The sequence below is a fragment of the Oculina patagonica genome, chromosome 9 (genome assembly GCF_052425735.1).
Source record: "Oculina patagonica isolate OP01 chromosome 9, crgOcupat, whole genome shotgun sequence".
NCBI lineage: Eukaryota > Metazoa > Cnidaria > Anthozoa > Scleractinia > Oculinidae > Oculina > Oculina patagonica.
Window position 1 is genome coordinate 31,207,180 of NC_135766.1, and position 16,342 is coordinate 31,223,521.

General features: G+C 37.7%; 1 protein-coding gene across 9 annotated transcripts in view; it reads right to left on the reverse strand.

Moving 5' to 3' along the window:
* Window positions 1-16,342, reverse strand: part of LOC144664619 (uncharacterized) — a 140,554-nt gene that overhangs the window by 6,415 nt on the left and 117,797 nt on the right. For 2 of the 9 annotated variants that reach the window (XM_078525761.1, XM_078525754.1), the window contains 7 exons: window positions 9,910-10,080; window positions 8,817-8,993; window positions 6,610-6,780; window positions 5,610-5,786; window positions 4,129-4,299; window positions 2,156-2,332; window positions 416-592 (listed from right to left, as the gene is read on the reverse strand). In XM_078525761.1, the coding sequence (XP_078381887.1) occupies window positions 416-592; window positions 2,156-2,332; window positions 4,129-4,299; window positions 5,610-5,786; window positions 6,610-6,780; window positions 8,817-8,993; window positions 9,910-10,080 (1,221 nt within the window). Of the gene's footprint in view, window positions 1-415; window positions 593-2,155; window positions 2,333-4,128; window positions 4,300-5,609; window positions 5,787-6,609; window positions 6,781-8,816; window positions 8,994-9,909; window positions 10,081-10,481; window positions 10,758-10,847; window positions 11,121-11,578; window positions 11,855-12,853; window positions 13,046-13,129; window positions 13,176-13,862; window positions 14,223-16,342 lie in introns of those variants that run through there. The other 7 variants (XM_078525763.1, XM_078525756.1, XM_078525755.1 and 4 more) reach the window with 7 other exon arrangements.

Below are 16,342 nucleotides of genomic sequence, written 5' to 3' on the forward strand. Positions count from 1 at the left end.
TGCGTTTTTTAACTACTCGACGAGGGCGACTTTTTCGGATTTAAACGATGCGTTTGTATTTTTAGCAAAGATAGTTCTCAGCCTTCTACTAACACTGAATCTACGGCATCGCTGTCGTGGTTGCCCTAGCTTTTATTCCATGGAAAAACACGGCCTGTTACCGCAGCGACAAAAACAGCTGAATAGAACGTGGATCGATCGCGTGTTGCAAATAGCGAAGCAATCGAGGTCTTGAAATAGACTGCAAATGATTATACCCCCCAGGAAGCTCAGAAAATATCAGCATGATCCGAGAAAAATTGTGGGAATCTAGGTGAAGTTTTCGTTTTAAAAAAGTGTTTAAGAAACACACTGGCTTTTTAGAAAGTGTTTTAGGAAAATTTGACACATTATCAGTGTTGAAAATGCCACTAACTGATACATAAAGGTTGATCTCCTGTCCAAGCACCACTCGTCTGACAGTGACGCTCTGATGCTCCTACTAGCCTGTAACCAGGATTACAAGTAAATGAAACGTGTTTTCCTTCCCAATACTGTTTTCCGTGAGTATGGCCATTCTTCAGGCTTTCCAAAGGAGGGCAAGTTCTGTAACCTTCAATTAAAGGGCATTGAAAGGAGTTAAAGTCACACGACAACAGTTCGCCTCCCAGCAAAATAACGCCCGTGCATGATCCATCGTGTTTTGGCTTTGTGTTGGTCTTTTTTATTTATGTATTCATTTTAACTAGTAATACGTGACTCGCAGGGCCTCGCGAAGCTCTGGGTTGGGGAGGGGGGGGGGGGGGGGAGGGTGTATGCCGGTGAAAAAAAATAGGGTAAAACAATAATGCGATTTTAATCAGCTATATCAAGCGAAAAAACAAAAAAAAAACAAAAACATTTTGTTTGATATGTAGCACATGTGTAAGAAAGTGAAACACACAATGATCAATTGTACATTTACAAGTTGACGATCTCGCCAAGTGAGATTGTACGCCTAGTAAAATATAGCCTGTTGCAAGTCCTGCTGTGGAAAGATTTTGTTTTTAACAGCGAAAAAAAAAAGGTAAATTACATTTCTTCCCGATCTGCGAGTGTCGAATCATGGACTGACATGCTTTTAAATCTGATGCGCTACCATTACGCCACCGACGCATAGATGGTAAGATCGTTCGTTTATACGCAAGAAGACACATCAAATGCTGCACATATAATAACCAATTATTGGATGAGGTTTTTGTGATGTCCGGAATAATCAAGGTCGAGGTAAGTGTTATCAGACGAAGGCGAAGGCTCAGGCTGATAACACTTACCAAGATCTTGATTATTCCGGATATCACAAAAAAACCGAATCTAATAATTGTTTTATTTTTTATTGCTTTTTTTCTGGTAAAGAAAATTATGACAAACGATTTCAACCTGTTTAAAAACTTGAGCTTATTCCGGCTTGTCGTCCTGCCTAATTCTGAATGCTTTTTCCTCAAAGTATCTCGTGAATGAGTTCCTTCCCAATTTTTGTTAGTCATTTTTTGTTTTCTGAGACTTAATTGTCCAGCAATTTTTAAATTGAGGCCAAATTATTTTTCGGTTGAAGAAGTGAATCGACAAACTTGAATTTCCTTCGCCGCCAGATGCCTGACACTTTGCTCTTGGTAATCATGCATTGCGCGCGCAACCTACGCGCAACCTAGTTTTTTTAGTAAGTGTATAATAACATCGTTTAATGTCAATATCATTTACTTGATGCAGTAGTTGTCGAAGGCTCAAGAGACCTTAGAATTATTATCATTATACAATAATAATAATAAACACAAATCATTATAACCCACAGAAGAAAACTATTCTAGATATGCATAACATGCGTAAAGCTTAAACTGTTTCTATTTGGTTGGTCACTTATATATCTCTGAAGAGGGAAGCATGTTAACGAAGCATCTTGTCATGTCAGTTTATCCTCATAACGGTGTCCCTGAATTTCTAAAAAGCAGTATTCTGAATTCCTTGCAACAGGAATGAAAAATCAGTTTTCGTCATAAACTGTGTTTTTCTTTTTCACTTTGTTGTCGGGTCAGCTAGAGAACAAAAAGCGCGTTAGCAAGAAAAAGTATATCTTATTCGTTGTTCAATTTGATGCAAGAGCCCCCTGTCTTATTATCGACGTCAAAAAGCCTCTTACCAATACATGAAGGTTGAACTCCTGTCCAAGCACCACTCGTCTGGCAGCGACGTTCTGATGATCCTCTTAGCCAGTAACCAGGATTACAAGTAAATGAAACGAGTTTCCCTTCCCAATACTGGTGTCCGTGAGTATGACCATTTTTCAGTCTTTCCAAAGGGGTACAAGTTTTGCGACCTTCATTGAAGGGCCATGAAAGGAAATTAGAGACACACAACAACGACACATTTCCAAGCAAAATAATATTCTCACTCTATCATGTTTTTATTTTGTTTTGTTTGTTTCCTAATTATTGTTTGCGTACATTTTCCCTATACAAAATTTTACTGGTTGTAATGAAAAGCAAATTGCAACTGCATATGCAATGAGTTTAAGTCATCACATAATTTCAAGTGCAGTTATGAATAAATAAGCACGTGTACATTTTTCAAAGGCTGATCAAAATTGCACGAGCCCGGGCAAGTGCAATTTGTAGTCTTTGAAAAATTGACGAGCGCTTATTTATTCCTAATTGCACGAGAAAAATCATGTGATTACCTATTAGTTTATTAATAAAATACATGAAAAAATGGACAGAAAGAAAAAGAAAAACAGTTGAATTTTGACACCGCGCGCCTTTTCTGATGTTCATTCAAGTGATTGGTTGAAGGACAGCAAACACATGTCAAGAGCAAAACTTTCAAATTTTTTCAGCTTTAATTTATATTAAACTGGGCAATTTGTGAGGCTCATTTTGAGTTTTTTCAAACGTTTTTGAAACACAACTCGGTTAATGATAACCGACTAAAGACAATGTTCATCTTACATTGCAAAATGTCGGCGTCAACAAGAACTGGATGGTGGTTGTTTTTAAAACCGAGATGTAAACCCCAAGTGGCCCAAAATAAAAGAAATCTGGCAGTTGTGTAATGAAAAAAGCCTTGCCGAAACCTAAGTTAACGCTAGGAGAAAGAACGTTTAGATACTCAGCTGCGGTTCGTTTTAATTTTTTACCTACATCAATAAAAGAAGCAACATCGTTTCCCATTTTTAAGAACCTCCTTACACTTCATTTTAGACAGTAGTTTTTTTCTTATGAATTTACTTATGCAACTTCCTTCTTATTTTCTTCTTAATTTTTAAATTAATTATAATTCATTTGCAATTTTTAAGCGCTTTTTACCCTTTTACCCTAATAAATATTGAAAGAAAAGTAATAATGTAGTCATAATTTACGCAGGGCCCCTGTTAATTGATTCCAACCAAGTGCTGATTGGGTCACCCTGCCTAAATAAAGTGGACTTGAACTTGTACTTGAACCTCCACAAACTACAGATAGATAGTTACCGTCTCTCTGTAAGCTGTTTGGTTCAAAGACAAGTCGTCACTATTTTGCCCTCGCACTTCAGGGCAGAACTGTTAGTACGACTGGCTCGTACTCGTTTTCCTCTATTTTGTTGGCGATTTTTTTTTTCTCGTCGCAAGACGTTTTCCATATATTTAGCCAGAACGAGGTGCTAACAATTGTTTTTTTTTTCTTTAAAGTATTTTAAGGTGTTTTACTGCTGTTTCCATAGCGAAACCAAATCTTCGTTTACTAAAAACCCCAGTCGTTGTTTTCGTCCGCGTCTATTTGTAATTTGCACTGGTGTTACAACTTTGCACCTGTGTTACACGTTTTGCACTCGTGTTACACGAAGGCTGCACTCCATTAGCCAATCAAAATTAAGTAATTTTCTCATGCATATTATTAACGGAGCAAGGACACGGTATATTAAGTTATTTTTCTGATTCCTTTCAAATTGAAGGGAAACCTCAAAATAATAGTTTTCTAACATAGAACAACAACAACAAAGGAGTAATTATAACATAAAGGCGAAAATAACCAAGAATGGTTCCCACTGATAAAGATTAAAGATTATTGAAAAACTTGGCCATTTTTTTTTTTTTTTCAAAATGTGTTGTCCGTAACGTAGTTCCTTTAAGTAACTTACATGTAGGCTGTGTACCACTCCAGCTACCGGAAGACAGACATGTTCTAGTAGTCGGTCCAATTAGGTGATATCCCGTACGACAAATGAACAGCACAGATTCATCGGCCCAATACCGGTAGCCAAGTCTTTGTCCGTTTGATGGAGAACCAGGATCACCACAATTGACTGAAGCTTGAGACAAAAAAAAAAGGAAATTGGAAACTTAACAGGCGGCAGAAAATCTTGGGGAATTAACATCGCTCGTCCGACAACACAGAATAATTAAACACGCCATACATGCTGGTTTGCAAAGTGACGAGCAACCTAGAATGGAAAAGTATCGGACTTTTCGTCTGAAATTCTTTAAACTTTCAAATTTTTAAAAATTCTTCTTCAAATTCTTCTTGGCGTGAACCTTAAAAATATCGATTTCTAGCGCTAGCTTAATAGCAATGCAAAAGAAATCGAACTTTTTTTCAAGTTGTATTTATATATTTGATTGATTTTCTCGATATTTCGGAGTAAAATCGTCCAACTTTATTGATTGCTAAGATTTGATGTAAATCTCCGATCTTTAAATCTTTCACACACAAGTTGTAGTGATATCAGCCTGGGTATTTGGTCATGACAGATCAGTTCACATTATTGCGGTAGTTGAGGTGGACAGAATAATAGAGCAGTTTTAAGAGTAAAGTTAAAAAAGTCGCTTTCTTTTTTCGCTATAATTATTGTAAAATCTGCGGTTAGTATTGTCACGAAACCTGCCGCGAGTGAACTTTTACAGTTTGCCAGCTTGTTTGAGGTCATTGCAAAAAAAAAAAAATCATTGTGGCATACCCAGCAGCACTTACAAACAATGGTTCGCATTTGCAGCATTTGCCTTGTGGCTTGTCATACAACTCGAGCATGCGTTTGTTTCGAGGCTGTTTCAGAAAAAAATAGCCGTGGCATATTCAGCAACACTTGCAAACGATGGTTCATATTTGCAGCATTTGCCTTGACATACAAAAATCAAATCAAAAATCAATCAAAACCCGAAAATAACCATGGATGGTTTCGTCTGACGAAGATTAAGACGGATTACGACTGACAAACTTGTCAGTTTTTTCATAATGAGTTGTCCGTGACTGAGTTCCTTTAAGGAAGTATTTTTTCATGTTAGTTTATCCTCATAACGGTGCCCCTGAAATTCTAAAAGCAGTATTCTGAATTCCTCGCAAAAGGAATAAAAATCATTTTTCGTCATAAACTCTCTTTTTTCTTTTTCACTTTGTTGTCGGGTAAGTTAATGACAACGCTTCGTTTCGTGTATAACGAAAAAAACATTCTATTATTGTTATTTAATTTTCTTACCACGTCTATATGACTCTAAATTCGAAGATTCCTGCTACGTCGAAAAAAACTAAAATTCTAGAATGAGAAATTCAGGAGTAAAATTTGTTTACAGCAATTGAAATTGTTGGAAGATTCGACCCATGATTAGTGTTAAAAACACCTCTTACCAATACATGAAGGTTGAACTCCTGTCCAGGCACCACTCGTCTGGCAGTGACGCTCTGAAGATCCTCTTAGCCAGTAACCAGGATTACAAGTGAATGAAACGCGTTTTCCTACCCAAAACTGTTGTCCGTGAGTATGACCATTCTTCAGGCTTTCTAAAGGAGGGCAAGTTCGGTGACCTTCATTTAAAGGCCATGAAAGAGAATTAGAGACCCACAACCACAACATATTTCCAAACTGTTTCCTTTTTGTTGGTCTACTTTTTGACTGATGTTATTACTTGACTAGTCCATAGGTTGTTGAAGGTTTTTCGCTGACTTTGTTTTTGATGTTATTTTCCAAGACGTTTCGGCTATTGCTTAAGCCTTCATCAGTTAAAAAATCAAAGCTTTCACACGCGATTTAAAATAGCAGCACGTTAGCACGCGCTTTAAAAATAACGTGTAAAAGTTTGAAACAAAAGAAACGTGGCGCTAAACTCATGCGCGTGACAAGGACTCGTAAACCTCTGGGATGACAGCATGGTCGTTCCCAGAGTGTGGATCCTTAATGGACAACCATGCTTCCAAAAGGAGTCGCTTGTGGTAATTTGGCTCATGTCCAACTACATTGACGGCATTGAAATCCACGTGGTGATTATTTTCATGTACATGACAGGAGATCTTTGAGTCATGGTTAGACATGGCCACTGCCCGTTTGTGTTCCGCAATCCGGGTCTTTAATGGTCGCTCCGTTTGACCGTAGTATACAAAATTACAGTTGGTGCAATTGATTTTGTAAACTACGCCAGATCTTGAGCGGTCAACATCATTTTGAGCCTTTGGGCGCGGAAACAAACTGTGCACAGTTTTTAGCGGTTTGTAGGCGACTTTGACTAGTCCATGTTTGTTGGCTTTTTTTCAATGCATGCTTACAATATACTTTTTACAAACTTGCACGTGTTGTTATTAAAAGTTAAGTGTGACTGTAGAGTATTATTGAGTATACAATAAAGCAGCTTACATGATGGTTTTATACCACTCCAGCTACCGGAACGCATACATGTTCTAGTAGTTGGTCCAATTAGGTGATATCCCGTTTGGCAAATGAATAACACAGATTCGCCAGTCCAGTACCGGGAGCCAAGCTTTTGCCCGTTTGATGGGGTACCAGGATCACCACAATTGATGGAAGCTTAAAAACAAAAGGAAATTGGCACGAAACTTCAACAAGCGACAGAAAATCTCGAAAATTAATTAAAACTAGTAATAGTTCTCACTATAAAGCTGCCCCCGCCTTTTAATATATTTTTTTGTCGCCTTCTTTTTTACTGTGTCATGTACGTCACGGCATTGTTTGCTGCGGAATTTCTTGTTGTGTGACACCGTTGCGTCCTAAAAATATTCACAAGTTCAATTCGAATTATATTACCCAGCGCGCGTAAATAACACCTAGCGGAAATAACACATAACACATTATTCGTGATGACAACACACAAGCTTATTCCCGGGCTTATAACATTCAAAATTAACTTACAATAATTCCCAGGCCAAAAAGCCTAAAAAATTCCACGAGTAACAAAATATGGCACATTCAAAGACTCGAGAAAACAATTAATTTTTGATCCTTATTCAACCCACTCTTTGGATCAAATAATCTGACAGTTTGTTAGCGAAACGAATTACGTTGTACCTTGTACTACATGACGAAGTTCACGCTTTTGTTTGTAAGATGTATACGATACAGCAAACCTCCGAAAGCAAACCTTACAAATGTAACGCTCGAACCAGCTCTTGAACCGGCTCTTGGAACATAGGTAGCCGGTACGTAGCCAAGGACACGAAACCAATTGCTCGAAATCTTTCGACGTATTACTAACAACTGCTTCAAATATCACTTTACACAACCAAAGCAGAGAAACCGCTCGAACAAATCTGTAAACACGCGTAGGCCAAAACCGAAAAACAAAATGCTGCTAGCTGATGGCGAAGCTCGAAGGTGACCAAACGCGACCTCGTGGTTGCAAGTACACGACACCACCGTGCGCGCTTGCAAAAATATTACCCGAGACGACCGTGCGCGCCTAGTTTCGTCAAATCGAGAATGCTTCGCCTACTACAGACACATTTCTTACTTTTTCAACAAATATTTATTGTCCTTGTATGTATACACCCAGGGACTCCTAGGGTGCCTCCTCGGGTTTTGGCCTCTGGGCCAAAACCCTACGGGGGCAATTAATTAATTAAAATTAACAACTCTCGTCCATCAACACAAAATGATTAAATACGTTATGCATGCAGGTTTACAAAGCGACGAGCAACTCAGAAATCAAAAGTTTCTGACTTTCCGTTGGAAATTCTTCAAACCGTACGACAATTTTTTGCAAGTTGCAGTTATATAATTTGTTTGATTATCTCGATTTTTCGGCCTGAAATCGTCCATCTTTATTGATTTCTAAGAGTTTATGTAAATCTCCGATCTTTTACACACGAGTAATAGTGATATCGGCCTTTTGGTCAAGATAGCATTCACATTATTGTGGCTGTTGAGGCGGACAGAATGATAGAGCAGTTTCAAGAGCATAATTAAGTAGCCGCTATGTTGCTGAAATCTATGGTTAGTATTATCGCGAAACCTGCCGTGAGTGAACTCCGTGGCATATTCAGCAACACTTGCAAAGAATGGTTCAAATTTGCGGTATTTGCCTTGACATACAACTTGCTCAATCGTTTTATTTCTGTTTTCGCTGAGTCTTTAATTAGAAATTGACAGTTTTTACCTTTAAACTGGGGGCCCTGCCATCAGAGCATGAATGAACGACGAATCTTTTGTTATAAAGCGGCCATTTTGAATTTTTAGAACGCGGTCTCCTGGTGGAAGATCGGAGGTCTGGAATCGAATAGGAACAGTGTCTTGGACGTTCCCAAAATATCGGAAATTTATTCTCGGAACGACATCCGATTGCTCTACCATGTTAATCTAGAGACTATATACCAAGGGTTAGGGTTTAGGGGTTAAGGATTAGGGAAAATTTGTTGGTTCCAGACCTCGCAGCAGCTGACCGCGTGTAATTTATTCGGCTTTAGAACTCCTACCAGCACGCCACCCATTAAAATTCTAAACGACAGCTAGAGAACAAAAATCGTTAGCAAGAAAAAGTATATCTTATTCGTTTTCCAATTTGATGCAAGAGTTTCCTGTCTTATTATCGACGTCAAAAAGCCTCTTACCAATACATAAAGGTTGAACTCCTGTCCAAGCACCACTCGTCTGGCAGCGACGCTCTGAAGATCCTTTAAGCCAGTAACCAGGATTACAAGTAAATGAAACGTGTTTTCCTTCCCAATACTGCTGTCCGTGAGTATAACCATTCGTCAGTCTTTCCAAAGGAGGACAAGTTCTGCGACCTTCATTTAAAGTGCATAATGTAGCGTAAGAGTCACAGCAACAACAACACATTTCCCAGCAAAATAAAGTCCATTATTTACTGTGTTGTTTGTTTGTTTTGTTTTGATTCTGCCTTGTTGTTTTTTTTATTATTATCTGTTTTTGTTACGTTTATTTTAATTTTTTAATTAGACAAAGAAGAAAGCATACTTATCGTGAATTTTGTTTTTCTTTCCAAAATCAGTCCCGCGGGTTTTGTGGACCAGTATCGATCGCGGTGCTACACGATTACAAATTTTGGATGTCATTTTGGACTGTCTGGCCGAGACTAATGTACACAAAAACATTTTTTTTTTTCACTATAAGTGTTATCATTTGGCACGTATTTACTTCGAAACCTCCACAAACTTCTAAAAATTCTTCCACTTCCGTTTAAAAGTCCACAAAGTACTGCAATGTTTATGTCTCGTAAAGTCTTCTGTTTTTAGGTAGCACGATCAACCTTGCAGTTTGTTTGTTCATTATTTCTTTTTTTTTGCTAGTCAAATATTTTAGTAAATCCTACGTTAGCAGCGTCATCGTTTGCATTTGGTGTTCTATACTTGGTATTCTAAGTTTTACTCGTCCGTCCGTCCGTCCGTCCGTCCGTCGGTTCGTTCGTTCGTTCGTTCGTTCGTTCGTTCGTTAGTTCGTTCATTCATCTACATGCCCTGTTGTTAGAGACCTTTACTTGTTGTAATGAAAAGTATTGTGTAACTGCGGAGTATTCTAGAGTATACAATAAAGTAACTTCTATTTGTTATTTCTATTTTACTTGTTTTATTTTTTATTCTTAATATATATTTCACTTGTTTCTCGAAGAAACTAGCTTTTCTTAGCTATATTAAATTCGAGGGTAAATAAAGTTTTATGTTATGTTATGTTATGTTAACTTACATGAAGGCTGTATGCCACTCCAGCTACCGGAAGACAGACACATTCTAGAAGCCGGTCCAATCAGGCGATATCCCGAAAGACAAATGAAAGACACAGACTCCCCAGTCCAGTACCTGGAGCCTAGTGATTGTCCGTTTAACGGAGAACCAGGATTACCACAATTGACAAAGGCTTCAAAAAATAAAGATGAGATAATTGTAAACATGAGTAGGATAAATAATTACACAAACAAGTTATAAAATAAAATAAAAATAAATAAATAAGTAAATAAAAAAATAATAAATTAAAACCTTGGGTGTCTAAAGTATGGAAAGATAAAAAAACTAGGATGTAGTTAAATTGATGAAAGTGTTACCTTTGTTAAGTAAATGTTTTCAAATTTGGAAAAAACCTTACGGGGGTGGCATCCCCCCCCCCCCCCCGCCTTGTACGTTCGAGGGTTAACATCCTGCTGCTTAGCCGTGTGATAAGATAATTCGGATGACGAATTATTTATTGATTGATGCAAAATTATATTTCCGAGCAGTAACTGTTTCTTAAAAACGTTTAACGTGTTCAAATCGTTTACATACACAGAGTTGTGTTGGCTTCTGCCGTCCCATTCTTCTCATTTTCAAATTTACATGTGTAGAATCCTTGGTCAGCTGGTTTGAAGCGATGGAGGACTATTTCACTCGTTAACAAATCTCCCCCATCATGCTTTGCCACAGAAATAATTCGTCGTCCATCCTTGAACCATCTGACTTTAGGTAGTGGCGAACCACGAGCAGAACAATTTAACTTCACGGAATCGCCAACATTTGGAACTTTAATTTGATTGGGAGGACTTGAAACAATGTGGGGATTCACTTAAAGAAACAAACAAATAAAATTATTCATTGCAACCTTTTCTTCATTCACAATAATTATAATTTTATTTTTTAAGATTCTTAGCTTACCTGCATCCTTTAAAAAGAGCCATGTCACTGCCATCACACTTCCCAGTTCATTAGTTCCTTGGCATACGTAAGCACCACCATCTTCCTCTGTGGTGTTCTTAATGGTAAGTTTGTTACCATCAATGACATGTCTGCCGACCGGAAGCTGCTTGAGAGATCTTGTCCACGTGATCACAGGAGAGGGATAGCCAAAAATATCACAATCAAGATAAGTATCCCAGTTCTTGTAAGCGATTACAGAACTCTTTGGTTTTGTGATAAATTGCGTTGGCACTACAAATATAATATATACAGAACAAAACATTATGAAATGAGCGAATATAAATCTAAGACTCTTTTCTGTATTGCATAGTTTTACGCATTGTTGTCTCGAGTGCAATTATGCACGTTTGTTTGATTTTAGGCTGCTACGTCACACATGCGACTTTGTTACCGATTTGTTTAACCAGGAACACCTCGTGCAAGGAATCAAAGTTGGCTCACATATGTGTACTTTGAATCTTAATTAAAAGTATTGTACTAATCGATTTTTCAAGCGGAAACTTTTTTTCGAATATATCCAAATGAACAACTTTCTTGTTTCAAATTAAAATTTCAATCACTTCTATTAAATGCAAGACTCACAGATAACTCCTCAAGTCTATTCTCTAGTTTATTTTGTCCCCGTCTCAGACAACGAATCGTGTATTGCTAAGTGCTAAATGTTTAAGTAATTCACGTGTTCTAAATACCTTTCACAGTTATATTGACTGATGATTGAACACTACCCAACAGGTTTTCGGCTGTACAGGTGTAGACACCGTGGTCCTTAAATTGAATTTCTTTTAACTCCAAATTTATTTTCTCATATTGTCTTTTTTCTTCCTCTTCCTGGTCTATTACGTTTCCATCTTTATACCACGCGACGACCGGTGGTGGGAACCCAGCTGCTTTACAAGACAATGTGACGTTTTGTTTCTCTTTAACTGTCACGGAGGAAGAAGGTCTTTCGATGAAGTGTGGTGATTCTGGAAAAGAAAAGTGTACAGGCCAATAAAATCATGTAAATCGATTTCTGTTTGAATTTCTATCTTACGCCCTTTTGGATAATCATCTAATGAGTCACATCTTTGTTTAACTTTGTAAAACCCCACCCTTAGCAAAGGGATTATAAAAAAAGTAGGGCCCAAATAAAAAAAAACAGACAAGCTTGTAGCTTTAATGACAGTGTATTGCTGTACTATTTCTTTTGTAGCTTTTATTGTTTCACGTTTTAGTTGTAACGAAACAAACCGACTACCTTCGTTTTTTTGGCAAATCAGATTTTCTATTGTATCGCCAAAGCACAGGCTGTTTTGTTACTGACAATGTATGAATATTTTTATAAGAAACAATGGCAATTCGAAGATGGGGGGGGGGGGGGAGGGGTGGGGGTGGGTGAGTTGCAATCTCGATTAAGCGGGTTTGTTCTATTATGCTAAAACTTTCAGCTTCTGTTCATTCATCTCTTGAGGTAATTTTGATATGTATACTCTGTGTCCATGATTTTGACGTTGCCATGGCAATTCAACGACAAATTTCGTTTTTGTTGGCATTTTCTTTATTTTTCCCAGTACTCTTAAACAAAATTGTAAGATTCGTATAATATTTTAATTTTATCAGCATTTATCGGCTCGATTTTGTCTTCTTAGAAAACCGTGAAATCTAAGATGGCGGATCTAAGATTGCGGGGGTATGAATTGTATGCGTGTCCGAGGGGTGATGTATTTTATAAATAAATTTTCTCAGAATCTCTAGGGAGGCAGACACTTACAGTAAGACTACCTTCGTTCGTACCTTTAAGCGTTTGGTACACCTTCAAATTTCAAATTTTTGCAGTTTCTGCAATCTGTAGTCAGTATCACGGTACTTAAGACTCGGTTTCAAAATAAGCCGCAATCGAAGAACGAAGAAACAGAAAAAAGTTTCGACTGTCCATCATCACATTACACTACAGCTTCATTTGTCAAACGAACAGAAACTCTTACCTAACTGACGTCCATTTCTAGGAGTTGTTTCATGTTTTGTTGATTTTCCAGGCGGACCCGTAGCCCCAGGGGTTCCTGGTAATCCTCTGCTACCTCGCTTTCCTTGCGGACCAGGGGCACCCCTTGTTCCTTTTCTTCCTTTTTTACCAGGGGAACCAGGAGGACCTGGTGGGCCTTGAGGGCCTACACGACCTGACGAAATCAATACGGGCTTAATTATTTCAAGCGGAGATCGAGTCCAGCTGTGATGCATATTTATCTACACATAAAGCTCACCTTCCACGCAAACTATCCTTTCCTGACTTGTTTCCAATGTCAAATTCTTTTGATTAACAAGAAAAAATGTATTCAGGTTATTTCGGAGCTGCAAACTACAGAAACAAAGACTTTATACGTAGGAAGAGTTTTTTTTATTATTATTTTATTTATTATTATTTGTTCATTATACGAAAAAGCTTGCTATGAATCGAAACCGTTGGAGCTGAGCACCAACTTATTCGTTAGAACAGCTAAGCAACTCATACATCAACATGCTTTTAGGAAGGTCAATTGCTGAAGGAAATTACGTGTTCATTTCATTTTCGATATATTATGAAGAAAACGCTGTATTTAAATCACGTGATCGCTGATGTCATTAAGCTTTTCGATGAAACATTCCATTTAATCTTGTCTAGTACACTGTCTATTCAGACATAATGATTTGTAAGATTCACTTAGTTAACTTTGACTCGAGGTAAAGATAAAATGGCAAACTTCATTTTAAAGAGCTGAGATCTATTCAAGAACTAGTTTGCTTGTATATTTTCAGTTGACCTTTGCGTGATGCTGAATACATGAGCTCCGACTTTATCACGGGAGCAATCAATAATTTTAATCCGAGTTGTTCACTTCTCTCTGGATTCATTTTGCTTGTAAAAAGTAATCTATTTTGTAATATTAAGCAAGGGGAGCGACGAAACTTATAAACAAACGCGCGTCTTTCACACAATTTCAATAAAGAGGAACTTACATTTTTCAGCCCATTTGAGTTAAGTGAACAGACGCTTCTGCATTTACGGCACATGGATGGTTTATCGGCAGCTCTTTTGACGACAGCCTCCTTCATTTGCGATTCACTTTGAGGCGAATCCATCAATGCATGTTTAACAATCTCGTGATTTGCAAGCGGATATGGATAACTGTTTACAACAAGCAAATTTCGTTCAACTTCTGTAAGACGCGAATCTAACTGATGTAAAGAGTAACAAGTGAAACCAAGAGAACTCAGCGTCAGAATTAAGTTGAATGAAAAGCCAAAGAGGAGAATGTTTGAGCTCTTTTTGCTTTTGCTCTCCATGTTCGTCGATCTGCCTGTAGATTGCACAACTGGTGGAATATTTAGTTTACTGGTTTTGGATTTCAGACTATCGGAAATGCTCAAAGGAATGTTGACCCTTCTATTTTTGTTACTATTAATTTGTTTTCGCATTTCTCAGAACTTGGCAGAACATGTCGAATATCAGTTACAGATTCCGTTGGTATTTCCGTTTTACCCCTGTATAAAACAAAAAAGATTGGATTCTTTAAAATCTAACATAGTGCATAACTGCGTCATTTAAGGAAGACTAACTTAGCTCATCGTTAATTGAGCTTTGATGGCGAAAACTGAACATTGGCTTATATAATAGCTTATATAATAGCTAAAGCTCCTTTCAGAGGCAACAGAAGTAGAGAGGAGCTTCTATTTTAGGATATTCGTGCGTGATGTTAAAGCGATTAAGGATGTTATTAAAAATCGTAAACAATTCACGTATACCACGGTTGGATCCTAACTTATTTAGTATTGGGTATGCCGGATTTTCACAACATGACTTCCTTTAAACCCGTTTAGTATTTTTCCTAGGGCTACTGTAAGAACAGGACCTACCAATGTCCATTTAAATTTATGAATATTTGAAATAAAAACGTAAACAACACGTAAGAAACATTTGACAGTGATTTGATGAGTCAGGGTGAAAAAGTAACTTAGCAGAGGAAGTGCAAGCCAATTGAGGAAGATTTTAACGAAATAAATAAGTCGCATCCAATTTAATTCAAGCCCCAAAAATCTTACTGATATATACTTTATTGACTCAAATACACTGTTTAACTTTATATAAGTGCATTTAGTAACTATCGGGCTAAAGCTGAACGGAAGCTTGATCAGTCCTTTCATGTTGACTCGAGCCTGAAATCGTTAGTTCAATAACATTTTGAAGCCGTTCTATTCCTATTTTTTTTTCTATTTTAATCATCGAATTAGTGTATATAATGATATAGGTCGCATTTTATTACGATATCAGTGTATTTTTGTAAGAGGTATTTGATACAAACAACATACTCCGCACTCGTACGATTTCTTGTCCTTCACTACGTACGGATTACCAACACAGTTGGGAATAAGAAATGTATAGTTTCCTAAGCAGTAATTGAACTGCAAGACGTCTGACACACGACAATACCAATTTAAACTCCACAATCGCTTCATTCGTACGATCCAGACGCGAGGGCAGACCTTTACGTTCTAAACTTCAGTGGTGGGTTTCCTCACAAGTGGTGATGACAAGTGGTACTGTCATTCGATTGGCTCAAGTCCATCGTTGGCTTCGTAACAAGAATATTATTTTTGAACTGAGCTTAACGGGACGTTTACTAGGACCTTTCTTTCAATCATACATATACCCGTCCAGTTTCCTAGTTTGGAGGTGATTATATCTCTTTTACACGAAAATAATATTTACCTGTTCAGCTTGAGGGTATAGTATGTCTCCCGTACATTTCGCAAAACGAGAGGGGCAGATAGCGTAAATAAACACACCAAGAGACAGACAGACAGAGAGAGAGAGAGGGAGGGAGAGGGATGCTTAATTATTGAAGGAAAAGCGGGGGGGGGGGGGGGGGGATATATAATTTGCAACGAAATTATACGTTAATTTTTCTTACTGTATAAAATGTATGTAGAATAAAACGGAAAGAAATTTAGGATCCGAGACAGGATTTTGAGTTAAGCCATGATTTTCCTTTTAATGATAAGTACGTCAAGGCATAAAATTGCAGACTTTCGTCTCGTGACCTGTATATTTCAGGTGGTGGTTGGTCGCATATAATATGTCAAAAGTGTTGAAAACGAAGTCTGTGATCGTTTCATATGATCCATTTTATCAAGATTGCAAAGAGGTTTCCCTGGAAAAAATTGGCCTGATCGCCTCAGTGAATATATTAATGACTTTATAGAATGTTCGTTATTTATTGCTATTAAAGGTTGCTCCCTCTCCGCGTTTGATCTGAAGCTTCCTTAGTCCCAATTCACTCGAAAAAAAAAACTAACTTATCAAAAAATCCTAACACTTAGCCAAGTAACATCACCTGGGCTCAACGACGAGCTAAAATCAGATAAGCGTCAAAGTTTGGAGTTTTTCTGTAAGAAAAAGCCAACAAAGAATTGGCAGGAGAAGCTGCGGCAGTCAACTA